The sequence below is a fragment of the Penaeus monodon genome, chromosome 5, assembly GCF_015228065.2.
Source record: "Penaeus monodon isolate SGIC_2016 chromosome 5, NSTDA_Pmon_1, whole genome shotgun sequence".
In the NCBI taxonomy this organism is placed as follows: Eukaryota; Metazoa; Arthropoda; class Malacostraca; order Decapoda; family Penaeidae; genus Penaeus; species Penaeus monodon.
In genome coordinates, this window is record NC_051390.1 from 22533815 (window position 1) to 22546314 (window position 12500).

Genomic DNA, 12500 nt, shown 5'->3' on the forward strand with positions numbered 1-12500 from the left:
GATTATCTATATATATATATGATATATATATTATATATAATATATATATCTATATATATATATAATTAATATTATATATATATATATCTATATATATTAATTTATATATAGTATATTATTTTATTAATTATAATTATATATATATTATATTATATTTTATATAAATCTATTAATAATATTATATTTTATATATATATATATATTATATATCTATATATATTATATATAAATATATATAATATTATATATATTATATTCTATATATATATATTATATATAATATATATTATAGATATATATATAAAATATTATATTAAAATATATATATATATATAGATATATGAAAAAATATATTAATATATAATATATATATATATATAATATATATAATATATATAAATATATATATATATATAAAATATTTTAAGATATATAATATATATAAAATAATATATATATAGAAAATTATAATATTATTATATCTATATTATGATAAAAGATATATATATATATATATATATATTAGATATATAATATATATATAATATCTATATATTATATATATAATATAACTATATATATATATATATATAAGATACTATATATATATATATTATTATATATATATTATATTATATATATATTATATATATATAGCTAATATATATATATATAATAATATATAATATATATATATATGATATATATATATATATATATATATATATATCTATTATATATATATATAGATAATATATATTCATATATATATATATATATGTATATATGTATGTATATATAAAATGGCTTTCTTCATCGATGGAAAATTTTAAATTGCTGTAGCACTGTTGATGGCAGCCATTCAGTGAATTCCCTTTCTCTTCTCATTACTACCATCATTCCCAGCATTATGAACCAGTGTTTTAATGTTCTATGGAGCACGCTGTTCACCACTGTTCTTTTCGTTCCCAAGGGCGTGAACACCGGCCTGTGGATAAAACGTCTGGTGTTATCCGTTGTAGCGGCCCTGTATTTCTGTTACTTCGTCGCTGTTCTGGCAATACATACAACTGTTGAGGTATGTTTGTTTACTTTTCTCTCTATCCCTTGTTGTGTGTGTTTTTTTTTATTTTTTTACATTATTGATTTGGTTGAGGTTTTTCTTTGTTATATTATATCCTCACCACCCTAACCATCTCACCATCTACCCTCACCTTCTACCTTCACCATCTACCCTCCCCATCTACCTTCACCATCTTCCCTCACCATCTAGCCTCATCATCTACCCTTAACATCTAGCCTCACCATCCACCTTCACCATCTACCCTACCCACACCCTCGTCACTTTCAACGAACCCTGACGTCCCTTTGCAGGAAGGCCGGTACTGGTGCGACGGCGACGGCCTCCTCATCATCATCACCTTCCTGGTCCTCCTCGGCCTCTTCTACTTCCAGGCGAGTCTCCCTTGGTCGGGGTGCTTCTGCCCTCGGTGCTCTTGTTGCTTTTGTTACTGATAGGACGATGTCACTGTTGTTAGGAATCGTTTTGTTTTCTTTATGAATGGTGTTCTAATTCTTGTGATTCTAATCATGAATATTATATCATTATAATCACGTTAATATTTTAGTATTATCATTATTATGGTTACTAAGATAATCACAGCCCACAACCTCAACGGAGGCCGTTATACCGAACACGGAATCAGCCAGGACGTTCATATAACGAAGCCTTGTTCCCTTCCAGATCCTTAAGCCTTACTTCGGCAGAACCATCTACAAGACCGTCCTTAAACCCATTGGAATCCTCTTCGAAAAGGCTTGGCGCTTCAGGTTAGTTTAGTTTTTCTCTCGTGATGTATAACTGTATATCTCGTGATGTCAGCAGATCCTTAGGTTATATTCGTTTTATCACTGCAGTTCTGGATGTTTATTTTTTTCCCAATTGCTGTTCATCCCCGTTAATACATAGATTGAAATCGACGCTGATTTTTAATTCCACGCGTTATTTTATTTATTTATTTATTTTTACTTTGCAGAGTGTTGCGTCTCGGGGTGTACGTGGGCCTCCTCCTGATCGTGTTCCTGTTCCTTCTCGTGGACGCCTGGCACGAGACTCATCGCCTTATCTCGCTGTTCGGACTCTTTGTGCTCCTTTTCCTCGGCTTCATCTTCTCCAAGGCACCGCGCAAGGTTTGGTCTTTTCCTCACTGTATGGGTCTTTCTTCCGATCTGTTTGTCCCTTCACTCCTTCCTTCCTTCCTTCCCTCCTTCCTCCTCCCCCCCTCTCCCTCCCCCTCCCTCTTCCCCCTCCCTTTTCCTCTTCCTTTTCTTCTCCCTGTCCCTCTTCCTTTCTCTCCCCCTCTCCCGCGGGTCGCAATACTTTGGTATTTGAAGCATACTTCAGGGTATTGTTTAACAGGGTAGGCGATGTCTTTCATAAGATCCTGACTAAAACAACAACGCAATGAAAAGCAAGATCACATAAGTTTGCTCTACGTAAAGCTTCCCCCGGCAGGTGAGATGGCGCCACGTGGCCTGGGGAATGGGGCTGCAGTTCCTTCTGGGAATCATCATCCTGCGATGGCCGGTGGGGAAGGCCGTGTTCGAATGCGCGGGCGACAAGGTGTCCGCCTTCCTCGCCTTCACGGACAAGGGCTCTGGCTTCGTTTTCGGCGACTTGGTGAATAAGCAGTTCGTTTTCGCATTTAAGGTGAGCAATAGTCATAGTATGGTATTCTGTTTAATGATGTACTTTGTCTGTTATGAATAATGAAAACTTTATGAAGACTGACAAAGGCCCATATTGTAATCACTCCTATTTTTTCTCTACGTAATTTTGATTAATACAATTATTCTCGCTGCTTTAGAATCTATTTAAATAATCTACCGTATTGTGTATTAGTCAATGAGTTTGCAAGCTAAATACCAGAAGTGAGTAACTTCATTCTAACGCAGCGCAGCAAACGACAGCGGACCCTTTTAACTCTTCCTTGTCCTCCACAGGTGTTGTCTGTGATCCTGTTCTTCAGCTTCTGCATCCAGATCCTGTACTACTGGGGCGTCATGCAGTGGGTCGTCATCAAGTTAGGCTGGGTCCTGCAGGTCACCGTCGGCACCACCGCCTGCGAGAGTGTCAACGCCGCTGCCAACATCTTCCTCGGGCAGGTGGGTCGGCTGCCATCTTTTTAGCCTTTTTAACTCTTACGTATTATGTAATGGCTGGAGACATAAGTCGCGTGATGTTTGGATTTTATCTTGGAGAGAACACACGCACAGGCTCTGTTGCCTTGCTATTTTTGACCTCAAATCAGACTCATACTTAAGAAATCTTGAAAAAAATGAATTGGTTTAATTGAATGATGGGACATTCTCCACAGACCAGTTTAAGATATAAAACCAGTCCATCTGCCTTTGCATCACCAAAATGAAAGTAGTTGACGCATAAACAAAATTTCTAAAAATAGGAGAGAAACAAATTCAGCGACTTTTTCTTTTTAAGCAAAATATCCTGCTACAAAAGATCTATCCAAGAAGGAATAAGGTTTTGACTTGATGCGTTGGATACTTTGTTTCTTTTGATTCCTGAGGCTGCGTTTCGTTCCTCGGACACCTTTTCCGGAACTAACGAGCCACTTTCCCCCCGAAGACCGAAGCCCCCTTGCTGATCAAGCCGTACCTGCCGCTCATGACCGAGTCGGAGCTGCACGCTGTCATGACGGGCGGCTTCGCTACCATCGCCGGCTCCGTCCTGGCCGCCTACATCTCCTTCGGCGTCGACCCCGCCCACCTCCTGTCCGCCTCCGTCATGAGCGCTCCCGCTGCCCTCGCCTTCTCCAAGCTCTTCTATCCTGAGACGAAGGTGTCGAGAACGGGCGTCAAGGACATCAAAATCGAGAAAGGGTAACTGAGCAGATCGCGGATTTTATTATTGGGAAACAGGAAAAAAATAGGATCAGAGAAGTAACAAGAATATTGTAAATGTCTTTCACATTAGAAAATGGGGTTTCATTCCCTGGGCCATTGTCACACAGACTTTAAACATACAAGTAAAGATGGCTCATTCAAACCTCATATCCTCCCCCTCCAAGAAACAGAAGATCAAATTATTGAAACAAAACATTCTTTCACAGAGAGGAGACCAACTGGCTGCACGCCGCCATGATCGGCGTGACCAACGCCATCCCGCTCGTGGCCAACATTGCCGCCAACCTCATCGCCTTCTACGCCTTCATCGCCTTCTGCAACGGCGTCTTCGACTGGACCTGCACGCTGGCTGGGGCACAGGAGGGCACGTGTTCACTGGAGGTAAGTCCGGGCAGATGGTTTATGGGACTTGGAAGTTCAGTTTGCGTCCGTTCAAATCATTTTTTCTTGGAGGGGGGGGGGGGGTTGTTATGCTATTCATGCGACGACTGGGAGGTTAGTTACGTGTCAATTTGTGCGTCAACGGATGTTCGTGGGCCTTTGTATCCGTGATAAAGTCTTAAAACGTGTTGATAATGAAAATAAACTTGTTTTATTATCATTGCATTCCTACTAAAGACTGGAGAATACGAATAGCATTTACACAGTAATGCTTCGTATTAAAAAATGCCATTTGTTCCCAGCATCCATCTCTTTCCATTATTTGTTCACTGTACTTAAATTTCCATTTATTTTTATCACTTTATTATAAATGCTTAAGAGACATCGGCGAGAAATAGGCATCTCACTGAAAGAAACACGAAGCAAAATCAAGAACTTATCCAGTATATATATTTAGGGATGTTTATAGACCTACACAGATAAAAGGATGGGTACAATGTTTACAATCATTTCTGCTTATTTTGAATTAGTTTGTCTGATTGGTTGGCAAGATATCAGACTTTAGCCATATGATTTTTCATGTTTTTATTTTTTCCTTAGCGATGAATATCAAATAAAAAGGTGAAAGAACGGGAAAGAGACCTATGGTTGGATGGGATACCTGTCCCGGGCTTGTCTCAGACCAAATTTAATTGAGCTTCAACTACGAGCCGACGGCAAGGACTAATACCACAGCACTAACCTATTTGTTTCTTTGGTGACACAGTCCCTGTTCGGGTGGATCTTCATGCCCCTAGCATGGGTGATGGGCGTGGATTGGGCGGAGTGCGAGAAAGTGGGCGAGCTGATCGGCATCAAGTCCATCGCGAACGAGTTCCTAGCGTACCAGAGGCTCTCCGAAATGAAGAAGAACGGCGATCTGTCGGTAAGGCGGCGACTAGGCTGGCGAGCTCGGTATACATTAAGGAAATTGTTGAAAGGTGGTGAATGATTTCACAAGGCAGGATGTGTAATTGGTATTTCCAAGGGTAATGTGTGTTTCAATGCAGTGTATATATTGTTTGTTGTATGAATGAGAATGAAGAATTTCACGAGATGTGATGACTTTAATTGATTCATTGGCGAAGACAGTATTCCTGAAACGGCAGTTGGTCTTGATCTGTGGAAGAATTCATTTTCGTACATACATTTCGTAAGAAAAACTTTCACAGGTTTGTGAATCTTTACAATCCATGTGTTGTCACACTCCCCATTCCGTTCCTTTCATATCGTTGGACTCACAAACGCCTGAATTTATTTCTCAGAGACGCGCCGAGATCATTGCCACGTACGCCCTGTGCGGCTTCAGCAACCTCAGCTCCATCGGCATTAACCTGGGCGGCTTCAGCGCCATGGCCCCCGGCAGGAAGGCCGACCTGGCCAAGGTCGTCGTGAGGGCCATGATTGCCGGAAGCGCGGCCTGCTTCCTCACTGCCTGCGTGGCCGGTATGTTCTTTGTATGGGCTGCGAAGGCTGGGACCTCGCGTTGGCTGTGTACTTAAGTTTTCCTCTCATAAATATAATCGCCGCCAATGACCTCTGTTGACGCGGCGGATAATTTTAATCAATCACCAATGTAGCATTTTGTGTCTTGTCGCTTGTATAAGATACAGACAGTTATAGTTCTTCGTGTATAAGATACAGACAGTTATAGCTCTTCGTCCATGTGAATGCTTAAGCAGAATTTTATATAAACAATTAGCGAACTAAGACTCTTCTCTCCCCAGGCACTCTGCTGAGCGACGGTGCGCACGGCGGCGCTGCGACGGCCATCAACGGAACTCAAGCGGCGTTCACGTAATTCGACCGTTGTTGGGTCTGCTTTAACGTGGAAAAGTTGGCGTTTTGTAGTATGCATCGTAGCTGTGTCTTCAGTGCTAGCAATACTTGTACAGAGGATGGTATTTATATGAATATTGTTTGTGGTGCTAAAAATGATGCCCTAAGGATCTCTGGAAAATCCTTGCAGAATGGTCCGCATTATAAGTTAGGAGTAAACAAAAAACGAGAAAGCTCTTAGGACGTTTTGGACGCTATTTTATGACTGCCAAGTTGCCGACAGAGGGATTTACAAGTCTGCTAGCTCAGTATAAAAGAGAAATGAGTATGTGAGTTTTCATTTGGGTTTTAAAACAGTATTGTAATGGTTAGGCACATAGAATATTTTCTAATCTGATTTTCAAATATAGCCTGTCAACATGTGGAATGCACTATACAGATGCAGATGTTTTCTGCCTTGTTAAGTTTGGAAAAAGTTTGTACATATGTATATCTTTTCATAAGAAAAGCATATATGAGTATTTCCTCAAGTGCAGAAATGTTTGCGCTCAATTTTGTACATTCCGATTTTATATATTCCGGTCCATACATTCCATTAGATATAATTTTAAAGTTTATTCTTTTACCTCGAATATTTTTTTTGCATATACTCAAGTATATTTTTAGATCAGTGGCTCCCAGCCAGTAGGGCGCGAAGCCTCGATAGAAAAAAATATTGTAAGCCAGTTTAATAGGCGTTCGTCAGTGTCCATGATAAGAATATACTATTAAACCATGTTTTCAAGGAATATAATATTATGATTAGGTGGATAAGGACTGCTGATTTTTTCTCTTTGCCTAAAAATATGTAATTTAAAGGTTGTGAAACACTATTTTTGATAATACGATATGCTATGTACAGATATTATATATTATATATTATGTATTATATATTATGTAAAGACTGCTGAATATTTTTTCTCTTCGCCTAAAAACGTGTAATTGAAAGGTTGTGAACAACTATTTTTGATAATACGTCTTGTAAATATTTTGAGACTACGAATCTCATTATGGAATAAATCTTTTATTATACGTGATATGATGTGTACAGATATTACAGATGTATATTCAAGAGAATATATTTATATGTTTTAATTCATATTGCCTTTATTGTGGTTGTTATTTCAAGAATGAACTGGATTACTTGCCTGTTTTTTTTTCCAACTTCATTTTTTTCTTATTTTATTATTGTCAGCCTCAAATCCTCAGTTCTTATTTTTCTACATCTGTCCTTATGTACATCCCTGTATGTATTATGCATAGTGTACTTTATAAACGCATGATCAGTAACACGGAATACAATAGGTACCCAGCGTCAACTACATTTTTTTTTTTTTTTTTTTAGAAATTTACATGTACAAGTATACAAGTGTACAAGTATTTAACGGTAAGATATTTTACTAACATTTGTAACTTGTGCATTCTGTTAATAATAGGTATAGTGTGCACTGAATTCTAAAATTGGCCGAAGGAAAAACGAAGCAAATCTGGATGAAATACACATAGTTTTAAATGTAGGAAAAATCCTAAGAACGACCATGTAAATAGAGACTTGAATTTTAATAGTCCTGGAGTGTGTATATATAACTTCGTTTAAGTTAGCGAAGTCCTTCGGGTTTTTTTTCTTCTGACTTTTAGCTGTTGTAAATATTATATTTATAGACTGATTGTTCCTGAATAAATAAAAAAATTGTTCAATGATAAACAACTAGTTTCAGATATTAACCATTATATTATGACGATGACTGGAAGCCGATTTATATTTTTTGTAACATTTTTGGGATGGTATGAATATTTAACACCCGATGCATGACAAGATGAAATAATGAAAAAGGTAAAAAGAAATTGTGTTTATTATAATAAACGTTCATACGAAGCAAGGGCAATCTTGAGGCGTGAAGAAGTTGTATCATATATCATAGGGCGTTCATTACGAGGTTTTATTGACATTAGGCCACAATGTCCCGTACAAAAACGATAGTTCACAGTCAACACATGATATTCCTCGGTTCGAGGAGACACCGCTAAGCCCACGTGTTGCTCCTCGCGCCCGTCCAATCATCCTTATAAAAAAAACGGTTTCGTCTGGTTTAGCTCTCGGGAAGGTCGCTGATAAGTGTTCCTGTGGGAAGAAAAGCTGTAATTACTTTGGCGTTTATGATGTAATATATTATCAAAGTATGTATAAAATGTAGTGTATGCTGTACATAATTATCAAAGGTTTGTTAGGGTTTCACGTACGTACGCACACACTTAAGTACACAAACACGCACCTACAAGCGCGCGCATGCACACACACACACACACACACACACACACACACACACACACACACACACACACACACACACACACACACACACACACACACACACACACACACACACACACACACATTACATTACATGTGCGACATTACAAAGAAATATATATATATTTTGTTTTGAAGTTTCTATTTATGAATAGGCACTGTCTGTTACTGCCATGTAATTTTAGCACAACCGGGTACCGGAAATCCTTCAGAATGAGCCCACAGATAACTCCCAAGCCACTCGTTCAAAAGGGCGATAAAGGGCCTACGCTAGAGGTGCCGAGTGCCAAGCTCAGTGTAGAAATGCGTTCACTGTTGGCCGTTGACGTGGAAAAGAAATTCTGCCACCCCTAGCCCTTTCTCTCGTGCTTTCTCCACCCTCACATGTGAAGTCGATTATATTTCCTCTATAATTTTCACAATCTTAGATATCTCTTCTTTCCCGCTATATCCCTCTGACATTTGCAGCAACATGAACTCGTGAAAAAAAGAATGAAGAAAAATATTTATACCTACATTCTGCCTCTACTATACCCTCCCCCCCTGAATACATGAAAACTACATACCGGCCACGCAGGCCGTGAGGAAGCAGGCCGCGCTTCCGGCAATCATGGCCCTCACGACGACCTTGGCCAGGTCGGCCTTCCTGTCGGGGGCCATCGCGCCGAAGCCGCCCAGGTTGATGCCGATGGAGCTGAAGTTGCTGAAGCCGCACAGGGCGTACGTGGCGATGATCTCGGCGCGTTTCTGAAAAAGGGCGTTTCAAAGGAAATTACATGAAATTCCAAGGTACATATACCATATAGCCTATTGAACCCAAAAATGAAATTGACTTTTTCCCAAGAGTATTCTGGCGGCTGTCTAAGGAACTCTTAGTTATCATAAATAAAAAGGGGAATTTTAGTTTTACTTCTGGTGAAGATAAAAGTATCAAGTAATTTATACAAGTAATTTTAATTTTCACAGCACATTGTCATTGGCTAAATGCGGTATTGTCATTTTTTTTACCCTAACAAATTGTTTGAAAAGTTATGGTAAGTATTTTATCACTGCATTTTCTTTAAAAGTAATTCAATAAGAACAATGTCAAAAAAATAATCGAATAAGAAACAAAGATTTTTTTCCCATTAGATCGGAAATTGCTAGCAAGGATTTTTATCAAAACAGAGTGGGGTTACCCATTTAATATACCTTGTAAAAATCTTTAGCCGGACTTCAATGTACAACTAAACCGGTAAATACACTGCATTATGTGGAGATCCCCACCTTTCGCAAAAGGCATTTTCCTCCTCAAGTTGAACCTCAAATATAATAAGGTTCCACATGAAGCGGAGACTGTTACCTGACCTTACCACATAGACCTGACCTCACCTTAGCATATGTACTTTGATCTTAACACATAGACCTTGACCTTAACACATAGACTTTGACCTTAACACATAGACCTTGACCTTAATACATAGACCTTGGCCTTAATACACAGACCTTGACCTTAACACATAGACCTTGACCTTAATACATAGACCTTGGCCTTAATACACAGACCTTGACCTTAACACATAGACCTTGGCCTTAATACCCAGACCTAAGCCACGCGTCTCACCGAGAGCTCCCCGGCCTCGAGCATCTCCTCCAGCCGCGCATACGCCACGAACTCATTCACGATCGTCTTGAGTGCCACCAGCTCGCCCACCTTGTCGCACTCTACCCACTGCACGCCCATCAACCACGCCAGAGGCATGAAGATCCACCCGAACAACGACTGGGGAAGGAAGGAATTCGAGTTTTTATTTTTGCCAGTATTGTTCTGCTGGGGAATTGAGTACTGTATGTAGGCTGAGGATCTACTAAATATTATTGTATTTGTGTTTTTCTCACCTCGAGCGAGCACTGGCCCTCTTCGGCGCCGGCTAGCACGCAGGCCCAGTCGAAGACGTGGCTGCAGAGGGCGATGAAGGCGTAGAAGGCGATGAGGTTGGCGGCGATGTTGGCCACGAGCGGGATGGCGTTGGTCACGCCCACCATGGCGGCGTGCAGCCAGTTCGACTCCTCGCTGCGCGGAGAGGGCGGGTTTCAGGAATAATCAGACATATTTATCTTTGTGTGGTTGAACAATGGCTAAAAAGGCCTGTCGATAAATACGGATCATGAGGTACCCCCAAGACGTTAATAAATGAATCAGCTCCTGCCCCTCGCTCTCCCTCCCTCTCCCTTCCACACACAGACCAACCCTTTCTCGATCTGGATGTCACTGGTGGTCGTCTTCGACTCCTCAGTCTCTGGGTAGAAGAGCTTAGCGTAGGCGAGGGCGGCGGGGGCGCTCATGACGGAGGCGGAGATGAGGTGGGCGGGGTCGATGCCGAAGGAGATGTAGGCGGCCAGGACGGAGCCGGCGATGGTAGCGAAGCCGCCCGTCATGACAGCGTGCAGCTCCGACTTGGTCATGAGCGGCAGGTACGGCTTGATCAGCAGGGGGGCTTCGGTCTGTGGAGGTTTGGTTAAAACACACGAAATTGTTATAAGAATTTAGTTCACAGCTGCCCTGCAATTGCATTTAAAGCTTTGCCTTTCCGGTGTTGATATTTCTTTCATGATAATAAAAATCCATCACAGTATTTTGTTCGACCATATAACACAGAAGACTTTGTCTTATCCCTCCAAAAATGGATATAAAAGCACGCCCCACCTGCCCGAGGAAGATGTTGGCAGCTGCGTTGACACTCTCGCAGGCGGTGGTGCCGACGGTGACCTGCAGGACCCAGCCCAGCTTCATGACGACCCACTGCATGATGCCCAAGTAGTACAGGATTTGAACACAGAAGCTGAAGAACAGGATCACTGAGAGAACCTGTAGGTTGAGAAGGGTGGTGAGGATCTATGGAAAAGTCCGCGAGAAATTAAGAAAACGTGTGTACTCATTTCTAAGGACTAATTAGAACATTAACATAATCCTGAGATGATTTGCTCACATTTTACACGTCGTTTGTTTGTTTCTATCTATTTACTCTGCAAGTAGTTAGCCATTAAAAAAAAAATTATTTGAAGATAACAAATATTACAGCAGAATGGAAATGACGTGGGATACAGCAAAGAATATTAAACTCTTTTATATTGATAAATTGCAAGACTAATCATAATTATCGATGAAATATACAGGAAAGAGAGTTTAGTAGAGAGAGAGAGAGAGAGAGAGAGAGAGAGAGAGAGAGAGAGAGAGAGAGAGAGAGCGAGAGAGGGAGAGAGGAGAGAAGGTTGAGAGAGAGAGAGAGAGAGAGCTGGGGTAGGGGAAGCGCTCCTGGCCGCCAAGCCACTCACCGAAAAAGCGAAGATTCCCATTTCGGACACGAGCGTCCCGAATACGAAGCTGGACCCCTCGTCGGTGAAGGCCAGGAACGTGGTCACCTTCCCGGCCACGCACTGGAACACGGCGCGCCCCACCGACCAGCGCAGGATCAGCAGGCCCAGCAAGAACTGCAGCGCCATTCCCCAGGCCACGTGGCGCCATCGCACCTGCGGCCAGGAGCAAAAACTCAGATAACGTGCTTAATTATATACATGCGTACATGCATACATACAGACATACACACACACTTATATATAAATAAATAAAATATATATATATATATATATATATATATATATATATATAATATACATATATATATATAATATATATATATATATATATATATATATATATATAATAATATAATAATATAATATATAATTATATATATATATATATATATATATATATATATATATATATATATATATATATATATATATATATATACACACACACACACACACACACACGAGTGTGTATATGTATGTATATATGTACATATATATACACATATATACATTCATACATATATATGTGTGTGTGTGTGTGTGTGTGTGTGTGTGTGTGTGTGTGTGTGTGTGTGTGTGTGTGTGTGTGTGTGTGTGTGTGTGTGTGTGTGTGTGTGTGCGTGCTCACGTGCTTGCAGCATGCGTGCAAGGTCTATGCGTGTAAGGTCCG

At 40.2% G+C, this 12500-nt stretch overlaps 2 protein-coding genes and 1 pseudogene across 5 annotated transcripts in view; 1 reads left to right on the top strand and 2 right to left on the bottom strand.

Moving 5' to 3' along the window:
- LOC119573487 overlaps positions 1-909 on the bottom strand; it is a 9023-nt pseudogene extending 8114 nt beyond the window's left edge.
- A 64-nt stretch (positions 910-973) lies between these two features.
- Positions 974-7867, top strand: LOC119573099 (solute carrier family 28 member 3-like; the record flags this gene model as incomplete). Its single annotated transcript, XM_037920134.1, is given in 11 exon segments — positions 974-1078; positions 1375-1455; positions 1745-1830; positions 2037-2190; positions 2516-2710; positions 3004-3165; positions 3647-3900; positions 4131-4305; positions 5072-5230; positions 5610-5790; positions 6072-7867. Coding segments are annotated over 11 exon segments (1626 nt in total), but the record flags the coding sequence as incomplete, so codon positions are not given.
- A 130-nt stretch (positions 7868-7997) lies between these two features.
- The window catches only part of LOC119573098 (solute carrier family 28 member 3-like), a 28983-nt gene continuing 24480 nt past the window's right edge, over positions 7998-12500 (bottom strand). For all 4 annotated transcript variants that reach the window (XM_037920132.1, XM_037920131.1, XM_037920130.1 and 1 more), the window contains 7 exons: positions 11789-11983; positions 11160-11321; positions 10704-10957; positions 10352-10526; positions 10077-10235; positions 9040-9220; positions 7998-8284 (listed from right to left, as the gene is read on the bottom strand). In XM_037920132.1, the coding sequence (XP_037776060.1) occupies positions 8253-8284; positions 9040-9220; positions 10077-10235; positions 10352-10526; positions 10704-10957; positions 11160-11321; positions 11789-11983 (1158 nt within the window). In that variant the 3' untranslated portion in view covers positions 7998-8252. The remainder of the gene's footprint in view (positions 8285-9039; positions 9221-10076; positions 10236-10351; positions 10527-10703; positions 10958-11159; positions 11322-11788; positions 11984-12500) is intronic.